The following is an 18,196-nucleotide window of genomic DNA, read 5'->3' as shown; positions in this document are numbered from 1 at the left end:
AGAAGTTTTCTTATGCTCTGAAGATACCGCCCCCCACACACACACACAGCCACACACGGTTTAATGAAAATGCTCAACTTATTAGAAGTTTTCTTATGCTCTGAAGATACCGCCCCACACACACACACACAGCCACACACGGTTTAATGATAACTTGGAAGGCCAACTATCCACTAAAAAGTGTGGGGCCGGCAACTCGCTGTTCTGTCTCTACTCAATCTACTTCTACCACCCGTTGGATACAAGGAGTTCATTGATAGGCCAATGTTAAATAACTTAGAGAAGCTTTAAAATACAAAACTGTAGTTCTCAAACTTTAATTTGTGACAACCCCCCCCCCCTTAGAAAAAAAAAGTCCGCGCCTTCTGTGCTGCTAGGAGCGGAACTACACCATCAAATAATTTCCTGCATTTTGAGCCGCAGAAAAGCATTATCATGGCATCTCTTGCGCCCTGTTATTGTATAAAGAGCGCTTGTCATAGAAACCATTGAAAGAAGGGTTGAGAAAGGTCGAACTCACGTAGTGCAGTCTGAGCTTGAAAGTTGCGTTAAAGCAAAACATCTTGTGGAACACATAAATACGAAATTTCTTTTTTAAATAAATCATGAAAGTCTGTTTTTTTTTGTTCACGTATTGGCCATAGAAAGTCCAAAGTAGAATATTATTTGGTGGATTTTATTTTTATTTTATAGGTCAAATTTAGTTTTCAAAAACACCTTTCTTACTTGTTGCCTTTTTTCCGACAATGAAAAATGTTTAGAATAGAATTGAGTTGGAAACACATTTTTTTTAACAATCTCAATTTCTGGGTTTCCAAGTCTTAAACTGAAAGTGTAGAGGTGTGTCTCCCCAATTATTTCCCCTTTCTACTTCTTTATTTACTTTGCACAGGTTCAACTGTTTATAAAAATAAGGATTTTTTAAACATTTTGAAACAAACTTCATTGTTTTACATTTTAAATACTTAAAGAGAACGGATTTTAAAACACTTTGTTTCAATTTAGTGTCTTTCTGTTAATGTCTTGAAAGCATTCTCATGCGGTATATGACTAATGAATCATTAGGGCACGCCGCAATCTGAATGTTATGTTCTAGTGATCAAAGAAGGATTTCATGTCACACTTTCTGTTGGAACTAATGAGACATCACAAGGACACCCTGCCAATTGGTTTCTTACCTTGGTTTTCATCTAGACGACGATTTCTCAGTTACGGCAGGTAACTGCTAGCGTGAAGCGAGTGACCTCTAAAGTCTGACTTTACGGCTCTCTATTTGTTGGTCCTACACGGGACCCTAACGAAGACATGGCAGTTTTGTCAGGCATTGTGTGAAAGTGTATTGACTTCAGTCAGGTGGTCTGTAGATAACGTTGGGTTCTAATCATAAGTGTCAGAACCAACATCTAGGTGAAAGTTTGTGAGTGCAGTAGACATCTAACTACTCACTACTTTCATGAGAGATTTTGGACATTCCATTGAACAGATTGATACACTTCCGTTCTAAAGTCTTCTTCTTTGACAAGATGTCTCTGTACTAAGTTGTTCCATCATTCCTTATTACCAAACAAGATGTCTCTGTACTAAGTTGTTCCATCATTCCTTATTACCAAACAAGATGTCTCTGTACTAAGTTGTTCCATCATTCCTTATTACCAAACAAGATTTATTTCTCCCCCTAAGCCCTAACACAATATTCAAGACAAGAACCAAAATAAAGATAGATAGATAGATAGATAGACAGACAGACAGACAGACAGACAGACAGACAGTCAGACAGACAGACAGACAGACAGACAGTCAGACAGACAGTCAGACAGACAGACAGACAGACAGACAGACAGATAGATAGATAGATAGATAGATAGATAGATAGATAGATAGATAGATAGATAGATAGATAGATAGATAGATAGACAGATAGATAGATAGATAGACAGACAGACAGACAGTCAGACAGACAGACAGACAGACAGATAGATAGATAGATAGATAGATAGATAGATAGATAGATAGATAGATAGATAGATAGATGGATAGATAGATAGATAGATAGATAGATAGATAGATAGATAGATAGATAGACAGACAGACAGACAGACAGTCAGACAGACAGACAGACAGATAGATAGATAGATAGATAGATAGATAGATAGATAGATAGATAGACAGACAGACAGACAGACAGTCAGACAGACAGACAGACAGACAGACAGACAGATAGATAGATAGATAGATAGATAGATAGATAGATAGATAGATAGACAGACAGATAGATAGATAGATAGACAGACAGACAGACAGACAGACAGACAGATAGATAGATAGATAGATAGATAGATAGATAGATAGATAGATAGATAGACAGACAGACAGATAGATAGATAGACAGACAGACAGACAGACAGACAGACAGATAGATAGATAGATAGATAGATAGATAGATAGATAGATAGATAGATAGATAGACAGATAGATAGATAGATAGACAGATAGATAGATAGATAGATAGATAGATAGATAGATAGATAGATGGATAGATAGATAGATAGATAGATAGATAGATAGATAGATAGATGGATAGATAGATAGATAGATAGATAGATAGATAGATAGATGGATGGATGGATAGATAGATAGATAGATAGATAGATAGATAGATAGATAGATAGATAGATAGATAGATAGATCTGACTGGTATGATGAGTGGTGACAAATACAAGAAAAAGTGGAATACCTACATAGAAATAAATACAATACAGACAAAAAGAAATGAGATAGAGAGAGAGAGAGAATGAGATAGAGAGAGAAAGAATGAGATAGAGAGAGAAAGTGAGATAGAGAGAGAAAGTGAGATAGAGAGAGAGAGAGGGAAGCACTAAAGAAAGATATTTAAAGACTGAATGCGTGAAAGAACTGATCTATTAGTGAAACTTGTTTGTGACAGGCAGTTAAGTATTAAATAAGACAATGTCAAGACTGACATGTACGTTAGTGTCACCAAGATTATTGACATGTCAAAAAAAAACAACAGACAGTTACATTCTTAAAACAGTATGTCAGAATAGTAAGACTTTAAGCAAGAAATGTTAAAATGTCTCTGTTTGTGAACATTGGATGCTTCAGATGTGAACGTAAGTAACAACATAAGAATAATATGATATATAGAAATAATACAAATATAATAGGATCCATTTTTTAATGAAAGATTAAAGGGGCGATAAATGTTTATAATAATTTACATACAAACAAAACAAAAATACTTCATTGATACATCTGGGTTAAAGAAAAATAAGGTATCTAAGATCACAAACGAAAAACTATTATTAAATAACTTCCTCATTAATTAACTAGCTTAGTTAGTAAAATGCACATTCAATTTATTTATTTTTTAACATTTTTGATTCACACAATAGCTTTACGTTGAAATCAGTGGAGTGACCTCGCAAGCCAGCAGCGGAGGTCACTATAAATCATAGGGAAACCCAAACCTAGATTAATAAGTAATAACTGGACAATTATTCTAGAATGAATTTTCAATCAAAGGAGCTGCTGCAACAGGTTTCCTAAAGCCAAGCTACATCACTTCCGCTGAAGAGAGTTGATACATCTAGGTGAACAACACCACCACCAACAACAACAACCTCTAATACAATATTGACTTCTGCAAACAAATTTCTCTCAAAACATTTCGATCCTATTTTAAATGTGCAACCAGAACAGTTGATGTTTACCGAAAGATTGAGGGACTGGGACCTTCCTCTGGTTGTTAGGATACCTAATAATACCTGCAGGTTATTGTAGGCCTAAGATTGTACTGCCCCTCCCCCTCCTCACATGCGACTGTTATTGTTTCAAACAGAAAACTGAAAGAATAGTTAGTGGCAGACAGACTTGACCTATGTTTGAGAAACTACAAGATTTATAGCAGATCTGGCTATTGGAAGAACAAGGCTTGACTGTCTCTGTGTGTATGTGTCTATTGCTTTATGCGTGTGTGCGTGTCTGTATGCGTGTGTGCGTGTCTATATGCGTGTGTGTATGTCTGTATGTGTGTCTCGTTGTTACAAATTTGTATGAAAGTTAGAGAGCTAGTTTTAATACGCATATAATCAGAGGCGGAGCTAGCTGCATTCCGTGATAACCCCAAATGTGCTGCCCTTAATAGTTTGTTCTATAAGAACGAAACTTTTAGTTCCATAAATCCACACAACTGTTTGTTACCTTCTGCTTGATATTTCATTGAACACATTTGTATCGAAACAAGTGTACTCTTCTACTGATTGTAACCATCCATATATTACAGTAAACATCTCTTCTTTGTATCGATCCGCTAAGCCGCTTTCTTTGGTACTAAATATATTTGTGAGTTATTCATGTACATCATTCTTGTCTTTATGATCATCATGAAACTCCGAGGTAGCGACACAGTCGGGAGACAGTTTCCTTTTCGTCAGTCCAAGTTTGGCCTGAGCCGTGCGAAATATGAAGCAACGTGACAGACCACGTCCTGCGTGTGCTATAATAGTTTGTTCATGTTTGAGTAGCATCCACCATGGGAAGCCCGGTCAGATCACCTCATGGGCTCATCATGGGAAGCCCGGTCAGATCACCTCATGGGCTCACCATGGGAAGCCCGGTCAGATCACCTCATGGGCTCACCATGGGAAGCCCGGGGGAATCACCTCATGGGCTCACCATGGGAAGCCCGGTCAGATCACCTCATGGGCTCACCATGGGAAGCCCGGTCAGATCACCTCATGGGCTCACCATGGGAAGCCCGGTCAGATCACCTCATGGGCTCACCATGGGAAGCCCGGGGGAATCACCTCATGGGCTCACCATGGGAAGCCCGGGGGAATCACCTCATGGGCTCACCATGGGAAGCCCGGTGGAATCACCTCATTGTCTCACCATGGGAAGCCCGGTCAGATCACCTCATGGGCTCACCATGGGAAGCCCGGTGGAATCACCTCATTGTCTCACCATGGGAAGCCCGGTCAGATCACCTCATGGGCTCACCATGGGAAGCCCGGTCAGATCACTTGAAGGGCTCCCATTCTGCGGGGGTTTCCATTTCCGTCATTTGTTACCAGAGCGCAATGGTAACTCTCAGGCTTCTATGCAAGAGGGAGTAATCCCTCCCTGGTGGGCCAAGAAGTCTACGCCAGCGTTGGCATCCACACCTATGCGATTGGTACCTGTTGCATTGTTACAAGGTGCTATAGCTTTAGTTTATGTTGTGTGAAGTTAGCATGACAGTGTCGGTATTGAAGAAATTTGATGAAAAAAACAACTTTAATGAGTTGGTTTGACACCAATCGTATACTAAGTTAAGTGAACTTGTAATGTTTTTTTTTTTTACCTTTCCATGTTAGTAGATGTTAGTAAAGTACTCACGTTTGGGATGGTGATACAGGGGCTGAGGTTGTGATGGGCACGCCATATGGTAGAAAGGGAACCAACTCATTCAGCAAGGTCAAGCTCCCTAAAGTCGTTGGTGTGGTCAAGCCTGGGGGTAGAGCCGCGATAGGAGGCGTGCTGCCCAGTTTGCACAGTATTCCCTCGTCTTGAGCTATCAGCATCATGGAGGCGAGTCTAGGTCAACAGTCTTCAGATTAGGTTCAAGATTTGTCTCTCTTGTTCCTTGGCTCTTTTTCCTCGTCTAGTATTTGTCTTCCTTAAAGTACTAGTTGTCCCTGTGCAATGTGTTAATACTTGAACTTCTCTTACTCTAGACAGAACAGCTGAGCTAAATGAAACGAAATATAATCAAAATGTTTCAGCCAATTATCTAGTGATATGTTTCTCTAGACTACTAAACAATTTTCTCATGTGATGCTTTAAACCACATATCCTTATTCTAATTTCTTTAGTTCATCATGTAATGAAATGTCAGTTATTATAGTTTGTCTTAGATTGGAACATAATTAAGAAATTATTAGTAATTTTACAATGTAGATATATATTGTAATAACTGAAGGGAGACAACTCAACGAGACATAGATGTTTATTTACAGGACATCACAAATACAGGTAGAACAACATGTCTTGAGCACAGCATCTTTACATCAGCTCTCAACTTGGGCGGAAATCGTTTGTCTCCTAATGTCAACATCCTTTTCTAGTCTGGTTACTAGAGGTGCGCATCTCTGCACTAGCCTGGATAGCGGTGCGCATGGCAGATACATAACATTGCCACCGTCTTAGCACTTTTCGTCCCGAAAAGAAACACTGCAGCTGAGGTTTGACAGTTCAGGTGGAGGTCGATCAGTCGGAGCCACAGGCGGCAGGGAGCGTGTTCTCCACGAAGTCATCCGCACTGTTTTCCTCTGGTGCCGCTTTCTCTTTCTCCAGTTGACCAGGCTGTTGTTGCGACGATGACGTGGCCGTTTGTCACACAAAGAGATAGTGTCGAGCACTGTTTTCTTCAACTCAGCCGTTGATCGGAAACGCTGTTTTAGCAGACCTTCCCGACAGACGCCTCTCAAGGACACTGCAGGCTCACATGCAGCAACGTTGCAAACAAAGTCTAATGCGTCGCAGTCACCCTCACCAAAGAGTCTCACATCCAGGAGATAGGTCTCTTCAAGTTCAAGCTTCGAATGTCTTCCTCTTGACAGCTCAGATTTAGCCTGGATTGATTGACATTCGTTTATGCCAATGTCGATGATGATGGCAGAAGTACACATGCTAAACTTCTGGATGCAGTTGTTAAGCTTTGAATTTCCCTCATGAGCACGGCAGATAGGCAGAGGTCTTTAAAGTCCATAGCAACAGGCTTGGACACAGACCCAACGTTGTCTTGATCTGTCCAGCTCATTAAGTTACTGGTAACAGGTACAGCAGGAACAAACGCCTCAGGCACGTAACAGACTTCAGTTTCTTAATGTGTCTCTTTCCTTTCAATTCGGTAAATTCAGTTGAGATCGTCGCAGCAATCGTTGTCATGAGTAGTTGCATGATGCGTAGGACGTAATCATCTTTTGTTTTTAAGTAAACGTCTGTATCATATAAGATTAGAAGATACACATACAAACACACACACACATATATAAACTCACACACAAACACACACACATATATATAGATACATATGCAGTGTTTGGGTATAGCTGCAAGGACAAAGAAATCACCCCAAACCCACCCACCGAAAAAAAAATCCTGACTACGCCTATGTTATATTTATATATATCTTCAGACTATAATAAGGCTTGTCTTCGAGTCCGAAGGTTAATGAGGAATGCAGTATTTCCCGTGGCTACCCAGCCCCAGCTGTGACTTACATATTTTGCAACATCAGGGCAAGCATAACCATTGTCCGCCGGTGGTCGATTAAGATTTTCTTTTCACCTCCTACGTCTGTCCTCGGTGGCGGCTTTTCGTTTGGTCTCAAATGTGTATCCCGCGGCCTTTGTAAGTGACCTCCAGTTATCTCGTTCTGAAGCCGCACTATATATGTTTGTTAGTCTACTCTAAAACCAAGAGAATAAAGGGACTTTGTGTTGCCTACGATACCAGCGTGTTACATGTAGCCACAAATGACGTTGATATTGTGTCAAAGCATTACAAGTGTTCACTGAGAGAGATCTGCCTTCTAATACTTTATATGTATCTATATTATGTCTTTATTCTACAGAAGAAAGAATACTTTCATTGAACCTTTCAATGGTAATGCTCCTGAATGATACAAGAGCAATTAAGCCGACGTTAATCTAAAGGTAATATGAAATGACCACCTCAAGGAAAGGTGGACTGGATTGAAGCCTAGGGTTTAGCGAACCTCTCCCTAGCAGGTACAGGAAGTGCTCAATACAGTCAAGACCTCCATGCAGGTACAGGAAGTGCTCAATACAGTCAAGGCCTCCATGCAGGTACAGGAAGTGCTCAATACAGTCAAGGCCTCCATGCAGGTACAGGAAGTGCTCAATACAGTCAAGGCCTCCATGCAGGTACAGGAAGTGCTCAATACAGTCAAGGCCTCCATGCAGGTACAGGAAGTGCTCAATACAGTCAAGACCTCCATGCAGGTACAGGAAGTGCTCAATACAGTCAAGGCCTCCATGCAGGTACAGGAAGTGCTCAATACAGTCAAGGCCTCCATGCAGGTACAGGAAGTGCTCAATACAGTCAAGACCTCCATGCAGGTACAGGAAGTGCTCAATACAGTCAAGACCTCCATGCAGGTACAGGAAGTGCTCAATACAGTCAAGACCTCCATGCAGGTACAGGAAGTGCTCAATACAGTCAAGACCTCCATGCAGGTACAGGAAGTGCTCAATACAGTCAAGACCTCCATGCAGGTACAGGAAGTGCTCAATACAGTCAAGGCCTCCATGCAGGTACAGGAAGTGCTCAATACAGTCAAGACCTCCATGCAGGTACAGGAAGTGCTCAATACAGTCAAGACCTCCATGCAGGTATGTTCCCAGTTTACGTGTCCATTTGCACTCTATGAACGTTTTAATGAAGCTTGGGGCTACAATGACCTTCTTCAGTTGCAAAGCGACTATCTTGGCAAAAGCTATGGTCGAAACGATTTCACCCACACAGCAGTTTTCCCCTCACCATGGAGTTGATCTGTCCAAAGGAATTGCAATGCCGGTATAGTTTGGCATCAATGACATCGCAGGCTCTGTGTGCTGCAAGCTGCCTTAGGGTCGAAGGCTCATGATTTTTCCTCAGCATTGACCCCCCAAGCCTCCCCCATGTCTCGGTATAACTGCAAGGCAGCAAGTGTTTGAATTCAACGCCTCGTCCGCTCCTTTCGCTCATCACCTCTTCAAGCCAGTGCTTTACATACAATTCAAATAACGAGTCACTTTAGGAGCTGCTTATGAGACATGAAATGTCATAAGGCATTGACGCCCAATCTATCTTCGGCCTGCCTTACTTAGACTTACTCCTCCCACGCCGGGCAATAAAAGGCGGCAAGCTTTCTGCACTCCGATCAATCACAGGCAACTCCTAGCATGTGTCCTTGGATTTTGAGTCTTCTGAGAAGGTGCCTTTCTCTTTCTACGTCCATGTCCAAACAAACTTGTCACGTGACGCAGCACTACTCACTTGTTACGTGACGCAGCATCATTAACTTCATTGTGCACTCGGGACAGAAATTTCGAGTGGACTGGAAAGTGCCACATTACGGCCGAAAATGGCCAGCGTGCCGTAGTTTGGGCAAGTCTGTAGTAGGTGGAGACAAAACAACTCAATTCCTGGTCTTGCTAGGGTCTTGCTCTTGACCTTGAGTAAAAGTTGGATCACTTAACTACCTTCGTTATAAGGTCACGGTTGGATACACTAATGACATTTTCTAGTTAGAGAATGTAGTCTAAATGAGCCTTAAGCACTGGCGGATCCAGGGGAGGCGGTAGAGACGATCGCCCTCCCCCCACTTGACCGCCCACACCCTACCCCGAAGGGCCCGAAGGGGGGAGTACACATTTTTTGTAAAGAAATCACACAATTTGTATAAGAAATTATTAGTTATGTTATTAATATATACTAATTATTTATATTTCAACCTATTTCTATATTTTTACGCCACGCCCCCTCTAGTATGTTGGCCGATTTGGTGGGATGGGGAGGTGGCGGTGGCATCAATCCCCCCCCACCCCATAAATATTTGAACGGGTGGAGGTTCAATTTATTTATAGAAATCAATGCTTGATAACAGAATCAATTAAATATCTATATAATTAAAACTTGTTATTAATATTTTAACCGATCTTTATATTAGGTTTTTCCCCTATTAGCCGATTGGGTGGGGTGGGGGTGAATAACTGTATTGCCTTTGCCACCTAAATCCTTTGAGTGGGGGGGGGGTCGGTCCTACTTTTAATTAGAAATCATAGTTTGTCAACAAAGTTAGTTGAATTACTATTTAATTGTTACATTATGTCGCTATACTTATAACTTGGCCGATCCGGCTGGGGGTGAAGACGATTGCGTCGGTCCTATTTTTATGAAGAAATCGCTAGTTTGTGAACAAAATTAGTTGAATAGCTATAGAATTGAAGCTACATATTGATTATATTTGATCTCAAATTTTATCATTAGTAAATATAAAATGAAACAGGGTTGTACCAGGTGGGAGGGACGATACATGCACTCACCTTCCGCCCATTGGACAAGCCAATAGGCTACTTTTTTTCTTTTTGTATTTTAGTTCAGAAATTACAAAATTAAAAAAAATGTTACTAATATAATTTGTATATGCAATAAACTAAAGCCTTATATCAAAGAATGCGTTAATGCCTAATGCAATCATTAGCAGAAATTATAAAAAGGAGCGAGGATTATTCGTTTTCACTCTACCGCCCTCTCCCCTTTCCAGACGAAAACATAACAGTCATTATGGCGACAGAGTTTATGTAATTGCACACGAATTTATCTTAGTTATTTTAAGAAAGACTTATTTTTGGAAAATTTAGAATTCATACGAAAGTTTTCATTATAAGAGTAACAATTGTGATGGGTTCTGAACCCCAGTATTCTTTTCCTAGTCATCTTTTTCCAACCTTTACTCATACTGACATTTTTCTATTGTATAAAAAAAAATTGGGACTATATTTAATAATACACACTTACATCCTAAAAATGCAAAAAAAAAAATAGAATGGAATCTAATTGGTCCACTTAATTTGTCCTACCACTTCCGAAATTAGTTGTTTAGAACTTTAAATTATAGCTCAGTAACAAAACAAAGTTACAAACATGCCTATTGAACAAAATGTATCACTTACAAATGAGATTGTTTTTAAAATATTATTTTTTGAATATTTTTTTTCGGCGGCGATCCTCAAAGTTTTAATCGAAATCTGTGGGGTATCTTATCTCTTTAAGGAACAACTCGGTAGTATTTGCATGGAAGTAAGGCCTGTACATTCATATTAGAATATTTTTCAAGTAAAAAATTATTCAAAGGGTCCTTTTTTTAATAGGATGAATAATGAGCTGTATATTTCAGGAGAATGCGTTTCTGCTGTGAAGAATGCAAGAAAACGCTTTTGGCGTTGGGATACTGGGGGAGCTTACAGCCCTCCCCAAGACCACCTAGATGTCAAGAGAAAGGCCTCAAAATGGCTGTTTTTATTTTATTTTTTTTAATTTTTCGAATAATTTCTTTTCGGCGGCGATCCTCAAAGCCTTTATCTAAATATGTGCGTTGTCTTATCTTTTCAAGGAACTAATCGGTTGTATTTGCAATGTAGTAAGGTCCTGTAAATTCATATTAGAATATTTTTCGAGTAAAAAAATTATTCAAAGGGTCCTTTTTTTAATAGGATGAATAATGAGCTGTAGATGTCAGGAGAATGCGTTTCTGCAGTGAAGAATGCAAGAAAACGCTTTTGGCGTCGGGACTTCGCCCCGGACCCCACTGAGGGAGCGTGCAGCACTCCCCCAGACCCCCTAGCTGTCAAGAGAAATGTGCCTTTTTTTCGCCGAAGGTTGAGAGACACTGCTTTATTTTTTAATTCTAACATATATGCTTGTACGCGCGTTTATGCTTAGGGTTAGGGTTTACTGTGCGTTAGGGTTTGGAAAAAAATCGACTTCAGCCAATTCCAAAGTTCTGGATCCGCTAGTGGCCTTAAGTTGGTGTTAATGTAAGAATATTCTTGCCCTGTATTCATTTCACCTTTTGGTAATTATTATTAACCTCAGGCTTCAATATTCTGTAAAAATTACATAATTTCTCTCTCTCTCTCTCTCTTATTTAAAAAGTAATTGTTTGCTGTTTACCCTAGCAAGTTAACGTTTAATTCGACGCTGCCTTTGGACGCTCCTTACATATAGGGTTCGTATAATGTGTTGATTACATAGATTTTATGGCATAATATTAAAGTTCATTGATCGAAAGTCATACTATTATTCTCCATAGCTCTATCAATGTAGGCTATATACATCTAAAGTCATACTATTAATCTCGATGGGTCTATCAATGTAGGCTATATACATCTAAAGTCATACTATTATTCTCCATAGGTCTATCAATGTAGGCTATATACATCTAAAGTCATACTATTATTCTCCATAGGTCTATCAATGTAGGCTATATACATCTAAAGTCATACTGTTATTCTCCATAGGTCTATCAATGTAGGCTATATACATCTAAAGTCATACTATTATTCTCCATAGGTCTATCAATGTAGGCTATATACATCTAAAGTCATACTATTATTCTCCATAGGTCTATCAATGTAGGCTATATACATCTAAAGTCATACTATTATTCTCCATAGGTCTATCAATGTAGGCTATATACATCTAAAGTCATACTATTAATCTCGATGGGTCTATCAATGTAGGCTATATACATCTAAAGTCATACTGTTATTCTCCATAGGTCTATCAATGTAGGCTATATACATCTAAAGTCATACTGTTATTCTCCATAGGTCTATCAATGTAGGCTATATACATCTAAAGTCATACTATTAATATCGATGGGTCTATCAATGTAGGCTATATACATCTAAAGTCATACTATTAATCTCGATGGGTTGATCAATGTAGGCTATATACATCTAAAGTCATACTATTAATCTCGATGGGTTGATCAATGTAGGCTATATACATCTAAAGTCATACTATTAATCTCGATGGGTTGATCAATGTAGGCTATATACATCTAAAGTCATACTATTAATCTCGATGGGTTGATCAATGTAGGCTATATACATCTAATGTCATACTATTAATGATATCCATAGTGTCGCAAGGATTGTGTCACCCGGCGCTGATAGCTCATGTCACACACATACACATGCACTGAAAGAAGTCATCGATAAACAATAGGCCTAGTACCTTTACACTAAAGATTAAACACTAAAAATAGTACCTTGAGACTTAAGAAAAAAACTATTGACCTAGCTAGAAGTTATTGAATGTCAACTTTACCGGCAGCATAGATTCTTTTTGTAAGCTAAAGAGGCAGGTTTGAATCTATTTAGTACCACAAATTGAAAGGAGAAATTTGATTACAAATCGCTTTCATTTATTGACTGATGACTTTGTCACTAGTCTAGTGGTTTTTAAAAACGAGTTTGTCGTATCTTTGGTAGAATAAAAAGTTACAGAAAAATTGTTTCTGGAAATCTAAAACTGTCAACTAAAACTATCAGTAACACAATATTATCTTTCTCCGTAGGCTGCAAGAATGTTTATTTAAAGTAAGATTAACTTTGAGGACTCATGCTCAATACAAGATGTTTTGTTTAAAAAATATTTTTTTACGTTGAAAAATTAAAAGGTTCATGTGACTAACGAGCTAGTAATTCTTTTCTCAGCTAAATAATCAACTGTTAAATTTCTAGGAAAATCGTTAGAGCCGTTTTGAGATCAGCTGTCAAGGTTTCTGGAACAAGGTTCCTGGAGGTTCCATGAAGTTCTGATTTATAAAGATGTCTTGCAAAACCAAAAGTGGGGGGTGGGGTTGCTGTTAGAAGACAAAGTGGGTTGTATTGTCACTTTTAGATCTAAACATAGCACAAAGACACCTGTCTATAGCCGCTTTAAAAACAACATGTTTAAAAAGTAGGCCTACATCTCAGGGACGTCATCTCATTAAGGTTGTAGGCCTACATCTCAGGGACGTCATCTCATTAAGATTGCAGGCCTACATCTCAGGGACGTCATCTCATTAAGGTTGTCATTCCCTCTACACCCTCACCCATCGCAGCCCCCCACCCCACGACACCACTGTATAGAGATATAAAATGATACTCTTAATGTAAATAAAATTTAAAATGATACATTAGTCTATCAATAACACTAGTGTCAATGTAGTCTTGTGAATGTCTAACTACAACTATCAATAACACTAGTGTCAATGTAGTCTTGTGAATGTCTAACTACAACTATCAATAACACTAGTGTCAATGTAGTCTTGTGAATGTCTAACTACAAATATCAATAACACTAGTGTCTATGTAGTCTTGTGAATGTCTAACTACAACTATCAATAACACTAGTCTCTATGTAGTCTTGTGAATGTCTAACTACAACTATCAATAACACTAGTGTCAATGTAGTCTTGTGAATGTCTAACTACAAATATCAATAACACTAGTCTCTATGTAGTCTTGTGAATGTCTAACTACAACTATCAATAACACTAGTGTCAATGTAGTCTTGTGAATGTCTTACTACAACTATCAATAACACTAGTGTCAATGTAGTCTTGTGAATGTCTAACTACAACTATCAATAACACTAGTGTCAATGTAGTCTTGTGAATGTCTAACTACAACTATCAATAACACTAGTGTCAATGTAGGTCTTGTGAATGTCTAACTACAACTATCAATAACACTAGTCTCAATGTAGTCTTGTGAATGTCTAACTACAACTATGCATGTCCCTAACTACTGACTACAAATAAGTGTCTAGTCACTTGAATCATACATTACAGGCAAATGTGTGTGTGTGTCTAGCCACTTACATACACGCACACCCGTGTCCAGCACTGACTACATTGTGTCACATGTGGGGGAGGATAAGGAAAGACTGTGACAGTTAAAACGTCCGACATGACAGAAGGAAATGATGACAGAGTTTAAAATTCAACACATTACATCTCACCGGAAACTTGTGCCGGGCAAAACTATGAGTACAGGATTGTAGAGTCTGGTTTACCTTTGTTTGGACACAAAATGAAATCATCTAATATTTTCTATTACAGCTCTCTACACTTGCTGGTTGTCCAGAAACTTTTTTTGTTGAATAATTTATCCATCAACCTAATAGGTTAAATAACTTATCCATCAACCTAAAAGGTTAAATAACTTATCCATCAACCTAAAAGGTTAAATAACTTATCCATCAAACTAATAGGTTATATAATTTATCCATCAGCCTAATAGGTTAAATAACTTATCCATCAACGTAAAGGCTTCTAATAGGTCAATCATGTCTCACTCATGTGACCGTTACTTAATCAAACGTAGCCATTGTTGATAACATTATTCTTACAATCATCCTCAACATATTAACAGAACATAATGACCAATGTGCTGGACGTCACCAAACTAATGACTTAATACCGTCCAGTAGTGGTGGACTTGTACAGATATAATAATTAATATCTTCACCCATTGACATGGGCGCCCGCAGGGGGTGCAAGGTGGTGCATCTGCACCCCCCTGGATTCTGAGTTTTCAAATTCTGACAATTTTTTTTCGCACCATCAAATCAATTAAAATCTAAATAGCAACTGAACAAGAAGTGCTTCCTTTGAAGTGCAGTTGTGAGGATACGATTTTATTGTAATGAAGTTCAATGTGCTATTTCAGACTTGTGCGCTTTATTATATGCCTGCAATTCTTGGCTCTATAGTGTGTATCAAATATTCTCTAGCACGTTAGTCTTGACGATTTGTTTTCATTAGCACATATTTATAGTGATTGTAATATTTAGGATATCTAGGATATGATGCTTGTTGAGGAATGTTGGAGAAGTCCTTACCAACTGTCTTTCGATGTAATAGATGTGAAATTTTTCTTGAACAAGAGTGAAGAGTGCAGTCCTCTTGGTCAATGTATTTACGTCTTGCAGAGTTGATAAAATAGCAGGTGAAATACGTCCACCAGTTTACGATAGAAGGTATATATATAAAAAAGTTCTTGACATGCCATACTCTGAGTAAAAACGTTGATTTGTATCAACGGAGCACTGGCAGCAGCAAGAAACCAAAAATACGAGCAGCGGCATGAATTAACTGCTTTTGCTGGGTCTATTGGTGATGAAACTGCAGATATTTCAGGCACTGAGATGATGTCTTTGAAGATGTCTTCGGTTTGTTGATTGCGATTTCGAGAAGACTTCATTGGTTTTGTTTCTGTAGTTCAGAGAGACGCCTGTGTCTAACGTCATTGTCAACAAATACATTATGTTCTGTACTGGACAAGCTATTAGGCTAAGGCTACGATGGGGGGAATTAAATGGTTAAAGTGTCAACACTGGTACCCCAATGAACTCCACAAGAGAAAAGAATAAATTTTGAAGGGAAACCTGTACTTAATTCCAATGGAGCGCTGGTATCTAGAGATCTATGCTGCTATCTGTGCTGATATCTATGCTAATACCCAGAGATCTATGCTGCTATCTGTGCTGATATCTATGCTAATACCTAGAGATCTATGCTGATAGCTAGAGGTCTATGCTACAACCTATGCTGATATCTATGCTGATACCTAGAGATCTATGCTGCGTTCTATACTGATATCTATGCTGAAATGTAGAGATCTAAGCTGAGATCTATTGATCTATGTTGAGATCTATGCTGAGATCTATTGATCTATGCTGAGATCTTTGTTGAGATTTATGCTGAGATCAGAGTTTCAATAGTTCTTTTCAATATTCAGATCAGAACTAGGCACAGAGACAGCACTAATCATGTAGATGTTCTCCATGAAGACCTATTAAAAAGTTTACTTGCAATAGTGATAATAAAGTGAAGGATTATGGGCCTCCATAGAATGAAAGTCATATCACTTGACTGAGTTACGTCTTTTATGACCAGTGAAACATTGGTAAAATAGGTTAAGAATCCAGGTCAAACACACCAAAGAGAAAATGGTTGTCTATTATTGTCAGACTTGTGTATAGGGATTAAACTTTAAATTGTTTTTTTTTTCGTCAATACTTCAAGTCTTACTCAGGGACATCTTTCTGTGTACAGGTATGTGTTATGGCCAAAACCCGAAGTCTGGCCAGTTCGCGAAATGGCGTAGGCGTGTTTCCAAGACCCATGGTACTTGAAATTAAAAGTGTTTTTTTTTTCTACTTTATTCTTTAGCCGGCCACTTTGCGAAATGGACAAAACCGATGTGCTGATACAAAACTTCCGGTACGCTGTACAACAGTAGATTCCTGTATAATATCGGTTGGCTTGGCTGTGATGATCAGTTTGAGTTTGCTGCTTTTTACATTATCTCTATTCAAGACGCGAAATCGGAATAGGCAAAACCTTCTGGGCTAAACCTAAAACATTCTGGGCAAAACCTTAAACCTTCTGGGTGGTTCTCGAAAACGGTTATAACGATGTTCTAGTGCTTCCTACTACACTGTACAATGTATACGTATCTAGTGAAGAATAGTTGTTCTTTTCAAAGAGTTACAAACCTAATCTTAGCACGCATATAGTGCATTTCACTCCGTCAGTTGAAATCGAGACAATTTAAAAAAAATGAATTTTGATGTTTTTCGAAGCACACAGTTACAACATTGGCTCCATCTAGTCATGTAATCTACAGGGTTTTTGTTTTTCTTTGAGTGTCAATAATCCCAAAAGTTCCGACCGATTGTATAATAATAAAACAAAAAATTCAGAAAAAATTTTTATACCTATGTAACATTGTTGTAACATAGTTTCTTTTGTCAACCTGCTGCCTGCCAAAAAGTATGTCGACACGACGGAGATAACAACTATTCTGCGCCTGCATGAAACACTTCGTCCAAAAGCCCCAGCCAAGGAGTCAGAGAGCAGCCCTATATGTTTATTTAACCGCGGGGCTTGAACCCCTACTAGATGCTCGTCACAGTCCAGTGAACTCTCTGGCATTTATTAGACCTACAGTTCACTAACCTGGTTAGTTTCAAGGTTCTACTTTTGAATGGTTGAATGCTTCAGCATGTGATGCCATAAGCGCCTCCACAATGAAGTAGTACGTAGACTGCAATAGCCTACTGACTGATAAGAACTGTGCCATGTTTTTACTTGTTTTCTGCTACGCCCACGGTGACATCTCCATTACATCTCCATTACACTTCAACTCCACGTGAAATATTTGCTGGAAGTGAATGTTTTACCATTGTGTATGAACTGGTCTATTATTACACGTATGTCCAACTAAAACATGACTAACTGAGGTTATTTTACAATTCCTCTATTCAGCTTGCAATTTCTGCATCAGTTAGAAAAAAAAACTGGGCGGACATGGTTCTCGAAAACGATTCTAAGTATCTTCCTCGAGCTTACAGTTGATGTATATCTTTGGTAAAAGGATTACTTGCTAATTGGCCACACGGGGAAACAATTGTTTTGACCATTACGATTTTTTTTTAAATATCTATACTATAAAGTAGAATGTAAGGCGTATGTATGTGCCGAATAGAAATCAAAACCGTTTGACCAATCTTGATAAAACTTAGCATAAATGTTCCTTGGGTATTATCTTAGAACGTAGTGTAT

General features: G+C 38.7%; 1 protein-coding gene across 3 annotated transcripts in view; it reads right to left on the bottom strand.

Annotated features, from left to right (window-relative positions):
• Positions 1-18,196, bottom strand: part of LOC106066399 (receptor-transporting protein 4-like) — a 111,955-nt gene that overhangs the window by 61,855 nt on the left and 31,904 nt on the right. For 2 of the 3 annotated variants that reach the window (XM_056009111.1, XM_056009112.1), the window contains exon 2: positions 5,398-5,749. In XM_056009111.1, the coding sequence (XP_055865086.1) occupies positions 5,398-5,585 (188 nt within the window). In that variant the 5' untranslated portion in view covers positions 5,586-5,749. Of the gene's footprint in view, positions 1-5,397; positions 5,750-18,196 lie in introns of those variants that run through there. The other variant, XM_056009113.1, reaches the window with a different exon arrangement.

This window comes from Biomphalaria glabrata, chromosome 13 (assembly GCF_947242115.1).
Source record: "Biomphalaria glabrata chromosome 13, xgBioGlab47.1, whole genome shotgun sequence".
Taxonomy (NCBI): Eukaryota; Metazoa; Mollusca; class Gastropoda; family Planorbidae; genus Biomphalaria; species Biomphalaria glabrata.
This window is presented reverse-complemented; position numbering and strand designations above follow the sequence as displayed.